Here is an 11825-nt window from a genome sequence, read left to right as displayed (position 1 = left end):
GATTGTGAATTCAGCAAATTGGCACTCGATTGTCTGATTGTTTTGTGAGTTGTATTCAAATAATTAATGACTCCGTCAACATCTTGGGGTTTTCAGTTGTGTCTACTGACTACTTGTGTTAAGAGACTTCTACCTGAACATTTTAGACTTATTGAGCCTTTTATCTCCTGAAAGCAATGGGGACTATAAACACAGCATGGCAGATTTTATTAGGAAGCTGTGCCAGTACAATATTACACATTTTGAGGATGTTGCTTTCCTGGCTAGATTTTTTTTTTTTTGTTTTGTGATTTTAAACCTGTTGATTTGAAGATAAGGGGCTAGAAGAATTCATTCTTGAGTCACCAAGAAAGACATCTACAGTATAATGATCATGATGCACATGTGTAACAGCATATAAACATACATATTTATCCTGCAGAGTTTTTTTTCCCTTTCATTTATTTTCCTGCTCTCCATGGCATTATTGCCCAGACAGCAGTTTCTAACATTTAAATGACCTCAATCATTAAGTTAACCTCTCTGGCCGTTGTAGTTCACATCATCCAATTTCTGAATTCCCTCATCCCCTACGTGGCTGTGATCCAAGCCACATGTCCAGCTTCTGTGTGCTGCTATTCCCCAAAATCCTGTCCTCGCTTCTAGCAAAAACAATCTGCTCCTTTCCACATGGTTGCTATTACTGCTATTACTCTTGAGTCTCAGCCCCCAACTCGCTCTGGCTTTAACCCCAGTTCTGTATGGTATTTACCCTGGTGCTCTGCTAAGAAGCCTCCAACTGCCATGTCCTCTCACAGGCTCAAGCACCACCATGAAACCACGTGGCCTGGCCGTGCACCCAATCAGTTGGGAAGAAGCAATGGTAGTAGTAGTAGTGATGCAGTGGTCAGTTGGGATGCTTAGGTGCACTGCTCCACTTAGCCCCAGACCTTCAGGCCCTTTTTCCGTCATGCTCCATTGCATCACTTCTTCTTCCTATGAGGCATCAAGGAAATGGATATGATGTCATGCATGAGCAGGCAGACAGACACTGGCAAAGAGATATAGAAACAAACACACAGAGAGGAGGTCAGGAAGGACCAAAAAAAAAAAAAAAAAAAGTGAGACAGGAAATAAAAGGACGAGAGAAGTTGAAAAGATCCTCTCAAGGTTGCAATGATACATGGTGATAAGATATGAATTATAGATCAAACTGGTGAGATCAAACCTTTCATTCCTTTTGGCCCTCTGTCTCACTCTGCTTGCACTGGTACCTCCTTCACCAAAAGCTGTGGTGTTTTGCAGCCTGGATCATCCTCATCATAAGACAGTGCATCCGATGTGATTTGTGCTTCTGTGTGTGTGACTTTGTCTCTTTTCTTGGGGGCTGTGGAAAAAAAAAATTGTGGAGGAATCGAAGATCAAACTCAGTGCCTGATTCAATCTGTCTCAGCTGCCTTTTCCCTTGCCCCCTCTCTCTCTCTCTGCCTAACCCTTCATATCTGTCCTATTTTTCAAATCTCTCAATTTAATACATCTTGATACTGTATAGCTGCAGAAGGAAAAAAAAACAAGATTATTGAAACATTAATTTATGTTATGTTTCATAGGGACACTAAAAGATCATAAGATGTGAATAGGTGTGTTGAAATACTTTACTATGATGCAGGAAATAAAAGTATGCATCTTTCAAAGCTACCAAGGGTGAACAAGAAACATTTTGTACAGCTTGTGCTTAACAAAGTGGAACTGCTGCTTTTAGCAGGTTCTTCTCATGGCCACTGAGAAATGATCACTTCCACTCACACATACACAGGGCGAAGCTGGCAGAGGAGATTCATCTGTCTGTAGTTGTGTTTGTCTCATCTCTAAGCCCCGTGTGAAGTGGAGAGGAAACAGTGCTCTGCTCGCCGCCCCGCACCACACTGACTGTACTCCAGGGAACTGGCTCGGACAAGGGAAAGAAAAACAGCAGTGCAGACTGATGGAAAGAGTGTGATACAAGGAGAGGTGAAAAAAGACACAAACTGTGAGAAATTAAGAGGAAGAGGAACAAGTATCAAGGCTCGTTGAAGAATTACAGTAGTTGAGAGGGAAAAAGAGGGATAGAGAAAGTATAGAGATCAAGAGGGAGGGAGATAAAAAATAACTGCTGAAGCGAGAACAAGGAGTTTGTGGAGATTCTTGTCTCTTCTGGGGTTTATTTGGAACGTCTTATAAGCTTTTGGGAGTAATCCAAGTCTCTCACATTGCAAGTGTAACAGCTGGCGCTTTCTGCCCCCTCCTACTCGGGTTCAGAAAGAAATTCTCTACAGTAGGAAAGTGTCACTTTTTGTTTGTATTGTGTGTCTGTGTGTGTACTGTAATACATCACTAAAAAGGAAGACACATGAAGATCTAAAGAGTGATTCATTTTGGTGGATAGCTGGGGTAAACTCCTGGAGAAAACTTGTGAGTGATTGAATGCATATACTTCTGTATGGATTTGGGACTGACAGCTACCTATTCTTCCTCTGTCATGAAAATCGCCGAACCATCAGCTAAACACTCCATCATGCCACAGTGTTACCATAGTGACCTGTCTCTGCCCCAGATTTATTGAAGTGAATAAAAATAGGATTCATTTAAGGTCATGACACCAGCCAGAGGATACTGACATGGGTTGTCAATTCAAATCCTCTTTTAACTTCAGCTGATGGAAAAAGAAAAATTGAAATTTTACCTGTTGCTTATTGCTTAAAACAAAAATGTATTTTGAATACGTTTGATTGTGCCTACAAAGACTCTCCCTATGTTTGGTTCACCCACTTTTAGACTTTTAGGTCTGTCGCAGGTTTTCTGACTCATGCTTGAATCAATCATATTGATTCACTGTCCAGCACCGTGATAAACACAATGAATGTGTATCTGGAAAAAAACAAACAAACAAACAAGTCAGGGCAAAACATGATCAACATAAAAGAAAAGCATATAGTTATTAGAAACTCCTGATGTTGTCTGTGAGTTCCTCTGGCTTATTGATCACATGTAACAGCCTCAAAAGAGAGATATGTGTTATCAACCCCTGCCAAAATCACCATATGTTTGGAGTTTTGATATTGATCAGCAACCGTTCAGATATGCCATTTCCATTTTGTTAAATGAGACTGTTTATTATATTCTGATGCTCTTCGGACTCTACGGCAGGAAATGGTAGCTACTTGAATGTTACTAATTGATTTTTCCTTATTTGTTTTCCCTCATATAGCCTCATATGTTGAGCTTTCACTCCCCATGATTTTTTTTTTTTTTATTGCTGATGCATTACATAGAGTGTTCTGATTGTGTTTATTATTTCATAGTTATTCATGTTATTTTTACATCAAATACACCAGCAGGAATGAAACACTCGGGCATTGAGGCTGCTCATGCCTGGGGAAATGTCATTGTGCTGTGTGCAGGGTGACTGCTAAAATAAATAAATAAAATTTCATGAACTCATATTCTCCAAATAACATATAGAAATACACCATAAGGCAATTTGTAGAACATGTTTAAAAAAATATTTTTTGCTACTGCTATAATTATTCTCTTGATATTAAGCTTGCCTCAGGCATTCGAACACCTCTAGAAATGATACGTTTGACTGGGATAAATAAGTATTATTATTATTATTTAAGCAACAATAATGTACATGTTTGAAAATGCTGTTGCTTTCTTTCTTTGCTGGTCCTTGTCCAATTGCATAATAAGCTGCTGCCTGAGTCAATCATGTGCTAATTACACAAAGATTGGAATGAAAGGTATGGTGCAAATTTGGCTTGTGCTTTTAATGTGCATGAATCTGGCTCCCTTTGTTTTGACATGTCTGTTCAGCGGGTATATTTGCAGGTGACACAATTCGAAATGACAGCATCATATGTAGCCAGCAGCACAAGGGGTCCTTGTAAATAAATTTACATTTGGTCTGACAGTGGCCCAGCTCCAAGAGTCGTGCTGCTAATAGTAGAGATATGGATCCTCTCCAATTCTAACACCTGTCACAGCCGATGTTCATTGGATGCTATTAGAATTCAGGAAGGAGAGTTTCATCATTGTGGCTAATGAAGCGAAAAGACAGGGAGATTTGATGTGAATGCCACAAAATCCTATTCTGTTAGCATTAGGCTTAATTGGCCCTGTCAATCATAAGTGTGTTTCCATGGCAACAGTGGGAATCAATACAAGCCTGTAAATTGAGTAACCCAGATCTTTATTATATGAGTGGATGGGTCTGATGAAGCGTGATATCGTAGGTGCATGTGTGTGTTTATGTGTGCGAGTACGTGCACATATATTTTGAAAGGGCAAGCATTAACACAGAAGTAAGTGTAGTTTTCTTCAAAAACACTGTTCCAAAAATGAAAGAAAGCTGCCGTTGTAGTGATAGTCAGTGATATGATATGTCTGGGAAAACAGAATATGCTGTGAGAAACTGAGGCTTGATTTGGATATGCTGGCAGGATGTCAACTTCATACATGACAAACGTGCCTCTGCCCTCTCTTTAAAAATGTTAAACAGAGCAAAGAGATGTGGTTTAATGACAATTTATGGAGCTGAAATCAGGAATTATTTTTGTTTGAGTCCTGAACTGCCGCCTAACCGCCTTAGTTTTAGTCTTTTAAAAAAGGGGGACTTGTGTCTTTCTTCAGAAGGTGTAAGTAGGACAGGCAAACACCTGCAGCAAGTCTTGTCCCACCTGTTCACCCGTTCCCTCAATTTGAGCCATTTTTGCCGCTTTGACCTGCTAATATTTCGGATTGGAGTTGCTCCAAAAGTGCAGGAAACGCAGGAAGAAGGGGCCGTGGATGCTGGATCCTTCTCAGAATTGTTTATACACAAAATGGATCATAGAAAGATATATGATGAGTTTTGTCAATTAGAAAAATGTTCATAACAAGACAAATACCACCCCTTTCTTTTATGAACGTTAATCTAATAGCACACGGCAGCAGTCTGCAGCATTGCAGCAAAAAAGTTTTATCATATGTCCTACATTTTCATACTTACAAGTGGATCACTGTTGTGAGTCATGTTCTTCCCCTTTGAGACAGGTGTTCTGCATGTCCCATATTCCTAATTATGTAATCATCTCCCTCCACACACACGCGTGCAGATCCACCGTGCCTCCTGTCTCCCTCATGTGAACCCTCTGGGTGTCACTATGTGGAGCACCAAATGAGATCACGTCTCATGTGGAGGGGATAAACCTCAAACAGAGAGAGAGGCAGCATGGCAATCAATGGGAAGGGGGTGTCACACTATATGTAGGTGAAGTAAATAAAAAATAAAAATGTCAGTCACAAGTTTACTTTTTTTTTGTGATTATTGCAAATGAAAATGAAGGGTGTGGAAAGAAAGCCTGCTCAGGTTTCATTGCATCACAGAGTATGTCACATTGGCCACAGAAAACAGGCACAAGATGTACATCTGTTTTTCTTTTCTTTGCCTCATCCCTTTTCCTTCTGTCACCATTTGTAACATATTAATTCTCTGAGCGAGTGTACATCCAGTCAGATTCTGACAAGTTCCAGTTTTGATTGATTACAATTCAGACCGATCGTTGGCGAGCATCCCTGCACAGACATTCAGGGTTATGTGATTTCTCTCTGCCTGCTCTCCACAGCTAAAACACAAACGTCTAATTTGATGCAACAGATAAACTTTAAGCAATTGTTCTGTCAAGAACAGTTAACCATGATTAGGTTGAGCAGTTGTACATGTTGTGGTATTGATGACTCACCACACTTAAGGGGTGAGTGAGTGAAACTTAATGCAATTTATTTAACCTTTATTTAACCCCTTTATTGTCTTTTATTACTTAAAATAAAACTGATGCAGATTTCACTTTTTATGTGTCTGCCAAGATCCAGAACCAGACACCACGTTTGCGATGACATTTGCTGTTTCTCCTTTTGCCCTGTTTATGCCATTGTAAGATGTGACACGTAGCCCAACAGGTGCCTAATGTTATTATATCTGCATGACGATGTGCAATTTCGCCCATGCTTTAGGTATTAGAAGTTTCTGCTTTGGTAAATAGATTGAAAAATAGGATGGACCTGATTCTCTAATGCACCTCTGGGGAGCTCAGACTGGAATAGACTGGAATGAGTTCAGTTCTCTGTCGGAATTCAAAAGAAGTCTGAATTTGGAGAACAAGGCAGAAAGCAAGAGCGATTTTCCTTGTTGTATTAATGAAGATTAATATAAAGAGAATATATAGCACAAATGTGGAATGAAAGGTCGTGCATAGACTCAGTGTCACATAAAATGGTACACAGCATACCAATATGTATTGTGTCATGCAGAATCCACCCCTGTGACTATGTGTACTGTGTGCGTACCACATGCATTAGTACCGATCTGACCTATGGTATGAGTGTACACGCACCTGTTTGTCTGGGGGCATGTGTCCATTTCAGTAGCCATGTTTGTGTAATGTATGTGTAACTGTAAGTATGCTTTCCTGTGCTGCAGAGGCGGCAAGAGGACAATGCCTGTCATGATGCAACAGGCAGTTAATCCTCTCCTTATGTAAACGCTTGACTGCTATTCAAACGACATGCAGATGGGATAGACAGCTTAGGTTTTGGCAGCATGGTGTCATAACAAGGCGTTTCTGTGGAGACAATGTGCTGTCAGCAATTTGGTGATTAATGCTGCACTTTGTGTTAAAAAAAAAATCCCTTGGAGGACTGAGGGATATTTGTACATAAGTATTAACCAAATCTTGATGACCCGTTAGCCCTAAAAGATGAGGGACCAGGCGAAAAAGGCTAAGTTCAGATTCACTATGCTAAAAGGAGAAATGCTCGGGCAATGCAACATCCACATTGTACCGTGGTGGGATTGAATCCTGGCATTGGAACTTCAGAACATGGAACAAGCCTCAAGGAATTGAGATTCATTTTTAGGATTCCTACACATTAGCTCTTTGTCTTTCATTTAAATTCATGAAATGCCATTCTATATTGCATTTGCGCAATAGGTGGAGGAAACATGTGCAGGCAATATAATATGTACCAAATCGCTCGGAAAATTTAAATAAGTCTATGCCATCATATATAATATCTATCACATTATATTACTGTCACTTCTTCTCTCATGGTTCTCTTCTTGTCTTCTTTACAGATTATCTGTCATTCCAAGGGTCCAGCCAGTTGAGACACTCACAGCTGTTGTCTACAGAGAGAGTATGAGGACAAGCTCTGTTACTCCACATTGCAGCCCAACAAGATATGACATAACATGGGCCCTTTGCTAATCATCATAATGACCATAAAGCTGTGACTGGCATTGTGAAGCCTTTATTCCTCCTCCTCTTCAACACCCAGCCAAGAGCTTTCTCCTTTTTGGAAATCCTCCTGAGCAACATTTCCTTTTCTATTGTACCTAAAAACAACCTCCCTGCCTGTCCCAACATTTGATTCCTTAAAATAAAAATAAAAAATCCTTCTTTCTCCTTTATTTTCTTCAGCATCATGCAGGGTACTTCAAAAACATCCATCTTCTTTTTTCTCACTCTTTCCTCCCTTTTATTCTTCTCCCACTTTCCCATCATGGTCAGTGGGGACTGCTGGCTTATTGAGGGAGACAAAGGCTATGTGTGGCTTGCTATCTGCAGTCAGAACCAGCCGCCATATGAAACTATCCCCCAGCACATCAACAACACAGTCCATGATTTGAGACTGAATGAGAACAAGCTGAAAGCCGTGCTCTTCAGCTCCATGTACCGTTTCACCAACCTGACAGATCTCAACCTCACGAAGAATGAAATCAGCTATATTGAGGACGGAGCTTTTGCAGGACAAGCAAACCTACAGGTGATGGATGCTAAAAGCTTTGCTTGACTCAAAAATGTGTGTAATTTTGGGAACAAGCGCTCTTGTTTTGGCTTGAGTGTGAATATGATTTTAACTGGTTTGTTTGGTTTGTGAAGGAATTTCTGGTACTTGGATTTCTTTAGGATTTTTTATTCCTGAACATGACATTGAACTAAATTGCAACAAATTTTTTTAAAAATTGAGTAGGACCGAATTAGTTAAATAACATCTGATAGTATATATATTTATCACATAATCATAACATTTATTATATCATACATGTCTTCATGGCTTTGTATGTACATATGTATATATATAAATATATATATTTTTGCCTGTAATCTGGCCAACAATATCAAAAGAACTAAAACTGCTTGTTGTTTTGTATTTCCCTCAGGTTTTGCAGCTGGGCTACAACAAGCTGACAAACCTAACTGAGGGGATGATGAGAGGGCTTGGTCGCATGCAATGTCTCTTCCTCCAGCACAACCTCATTGAGGTTATTGCCAATAATGCATTCTGGGAGTGTCCCAGCCTCAGCAGCATTGACCTGTCATCCAACAAACTTGCTCACATTGATCCATCCACATTCACTGTTCTCATTCGGCTGATGGTGTGCGAACTGGCCGCAAATCCATTCCACTGTGGCTGTGATCTTTACAGCTTCCTCACCTGGTTGGAGTCCTTCAACAATGTCACGCACACATATGACCGCCTCCAGTGTGAGACGCCCCGGGAGATGTTTGGTTACCCCCTGCTGAGTCCCATCGCAGCCGGACCCGCTGGTCGGAATGCTAAGAACTATTTGTACCATCGCTGCCGAAATGGAGTGATGATGACCTCCCTCCCCCCAGACCTGGATGGTCCCTCTGGGATGGGACCAGAGATATTTGGTGGTGTGGGGCCGTACCACCAGCCCACCACCTCTTCCTCATCTACTGAACTAGTTGTTCCCAGCATCAAGCTCCATCATGTCTCTTTGTCATCAGCTTCTCTCCTTGTGCAGATCCCAAGGCCATACAGCAAAATGTACATTTTAACGCAGTACAACCACACATTTGTGTCTGATGTTATGAATTTAAAGAACAGGAAGGAGATGATCACCCTCAACAAGCTAAAGCCTCACAACAATTACACTTTCTGTGTCGGCTCAATCCGCAACTCACAACGTTACAACCACACCTGCATCCAGTTTTCCACCCGGGCTCAAAATCCTGATGACATGCTCCCCACGCCTTCCACCACTACTCACTACATAATGACCATTGTGGGATGCCTTTTTGGCATGCTCATTGTTTTAGGTTTTGTCTACTACTGTCTACGTAAGAAACGGATGCACGATGAGAAGAAGAAATCTATCTGTGTCAAGAAAACAATACTGGAAATGCGCTATGGGCCAGAGGTGGCGGCAGCAGTAGCAAATGATCCATCAGCAGTCCACAAGCTTCAGGAGCAGTCCAGAGAACATCACCCGTATCAGCACCACCATGGAGGGAAACTCCCCATGTCTACGTCCTCCAGCACAGGAATGCTCCACTCCACCAACACCAGTTCGTCCAGACTGTCATCTATCCCGCAAGTGGAAAAGATGGCCACTGCCTTTTCTGAGGCTATGGCGTCAAGTAAAGGAAACTATATGGATGTCAGAACCGGAGGCGCAGGTATGGACAGGATGGGAGACATTGGGCACGGAGGGATGAGGGGGGAGGACTTGAGGGACGATGATGGAACTGATATTGGGGATGACTCAGATGATGACGGACGTGGCTCTGCCTCAGAGATTTCAACTATTGCAATGGAGGTAGACAAGGTTAACCAGATCATCAACAACTGCATTGATGCGCTGAAATTAGATGCAGCAGCAGTTGCTGCTTCCGGGGCCTCCACTAACCCCACATCTTCCGCAAATCCCACCTCTCCTCCCCCTACCAGTGCATCCTCACTTACTCGTGGTCTAATCCCTCTCTCCCAAGGGCTGACAGAGACTTGTCAGATCATTGCTCCAAACAAGATACCCCCTCCACCACCACTCCCTGCCTTGAATACCCCTCTCTCTGAGCGCCCAGGGATCAGCGGTGGGGGCTTTGTCGTCAGTCCCCCCTACAGGCCTCCTCCACCAGCTACTGCTGTACGTCCAATTCAGCGGCAAATGAGTGCAGATGCAGCTGTAGTTATTGTGAATGCTGTCAAGAAACAGTGCAGCACCACCTCTTGTGGCTCCGTGGGCCGGGACAGGGAACGTGGGGGAGCAAGGGTGTATAGCCTGGATGTTCCAGAGCCAAGGAGCCCAGGTGCTTGTAACCAGCAGCAGCAGCAGTACTCAGATAGAGCCAGTCCCGTGGGCTGTGGGGAGCCCCTAGAGAAGCTGCCTTTAGTGGGGAGCGGGAGCTGTGGTGGAGGGGGTGGTGGTGGTTGCGACAGTGGTGGTGTTGGTGCCCAACACCAGGACAACCAGAAGCCGCACCATTACCATCAACAGCAACAAATACAGCAACAGCAGCAACAGCTGGAGGTGCAGCAGGACTACCACTGCTCGGAGCACCGCCACTCTGTCCCAGCTCTCTACTATGAAAGCTCCCACCAGGGCTCCCCAGCTCAGAGGGTTTCCTTCCTAAAGCCTCTGACACGCTCACGCAGAGATGCAGCATCTTACTCCCAGCTCTCACCTGCCCGCCACCATTCCAGTTACTCTGGCTACTCCTCCAGCCCAGAGTACTCCTCAGAGAGCTCACTGCGGATCTGGGAGCGCTTTCGTCCTTACCGGAAGGGCCAGCGTGACGAGGCCTGTTACGTGACGGCTGGAAATGCCCTTCGAAAAAAGGTGCAGTTTGCCAAAGGCGAGGACCTGCATGACATCCTTGATTATTGGAAGGGTGTGTCAGCACAGCAGAAGCTGTGACTGTAGGACAAGCTTTGTGGGGGGAAAAAGAGTTTGGACACTTCATTTCCCAATCGGCCTGTGGGCCAAAGACACCATCTGAAGTTTATGGGGAGAAAAATGTACAACAAAATTTTGCCTTTGGGTATTTTGGCATGCTGTGTCGAGTATTGTGCTAAGAGCAAGGACTATGAATCTGTGCCTGGGATATGAGAGTAATTATGGTGGTTTATTTCACACATCATTGTAGCCCCATTTCTGGATCATTCTCATTTAGTATTTTTGGGTTTTATTTATTGCACAGGAAGCAAATGCAAGCTGTGTAATTTAGCTCTCTTTCAGTGGTCACATTTTGTGATCCTATGGACCATCTCTATCAGTGCCATGTTTTCATCTATGGGTAATCACAGATGGGAAATGTTGATACCCTTCATTATTTGTTTTGCCTAATCCAAGATGTTTCTTATTTTGGATTGAGTGTTGTATCATTTGCAGTGTGTATTTGGATATGTTTTATAATTCTAAGTGAAGGTGGGCGCTGTGCTCTATTATAAATGACAGTATGCTGATCAGAGGACAGACTTGTCAAATGCAGTCCCTATCTCTCTTCTGTTAGATCTGTCATGCAGCTGAGGTATTTGCATTCCAACAGTAGCTGTCAAGGAAAAAAGAAAAAACACTGGAAAACTGAAACAAATAGACAGCTGACCAATGGAAAAAGAGTCAAATGGGCTCGAAAGTCCTGCAACATAAGGAAATCATAAGAGATTAGAGTGGAACCATGGCCTACAATAGTTCTATCCCTTCAATTTACACTCTTGCATGGTTCATAGAGTAATGTAAAAAATCTTGTCCCACAGATGTCCCAATATGTCCAGAACAACATTTTCCCAGGTAAAACTGAGTTTAATTTAAAAGAGGAAAGCGGGACAAAGAAGGTTCCCCTACTTGCCTGATACAATAACACCGTTTAACTACATGATAAATGAGCTTATGCCACCCCCTTATAAAATTACGGGATATTCAGCCTATATGTAAGGCAGAAAAAGCTAAATTGAAAGTGAGAGGGGGCATGAAAGAGACAAGTAACGGTGTAAAGGATTTTCAGCATCCACTGTGAATG

At 42.5% G+C, this 11825-nt stretch overlaps 1 protein-coding gene across 1 annotated transcript; it reads left to right on the top strand.

Annotated features, from left to right (window-relative positions):
* The first annotated feature begins 3754 nt into the window (after nt 1-3754).
* Nucleotides 3755-10723, top strand: elfn2b (extracellular leucine-rich repeat and fibronectin type III domain containing 2b). The gene is made up of 4 exons (XM_029509088.1): nt 3755-3796; nt 7552-7824; nt 8222-10252; nt 10304-10723. The coding sequence occupies exons 1-4, from the start codon at nt 3755-3757 to the stop codon at nt 10721-10723; spliced, it is 2766 nt and encodes a 921-aa protein (XP_029364948.1).
* The last annotated feature ends 1102 nt before the right edge of the window (nt 10724-11825 follow it).

Source organism: Echeneis naucrates, chromosome 8 (genome assembly GCF_900963305.1).
Source record: "Echeneis naucrates chromosome 8, fEcheNa1.1, whole genome shotgun sequence".
Lineage (NCBI taxonomy): Eukaryota > Metazoa > Chordata > Actinopteri > Carangiformes > Echeneidae > Echeneis > Echeneis naucrates.
This window is presented reverse-complemented; position numbering and strand designations above follow the sequence as displayed.

Coding starts and splice junctions, on each gene's coding strand:
- elfn2b (XM_029509088.1), top strand. CDS start 3,755: ATGAAAGGTATGGTGCAAATTTGGCTTGTGCTTTTAATGTGC. Junction 3,797..7,551: donor GGCTTGTGCTTTTAATGTGC/ATGAATCTGGCT, acceptor TTCTTCTCCCAC/TTTCCCATCATGGTCAGTGG. Junction 10,253..10,303: donor GTGGTTGCGACAGTGGTGGT/GTTGGTGCCCAA, acceptor TACCATCAACAG/CAACAAATACAGCAACAGCA.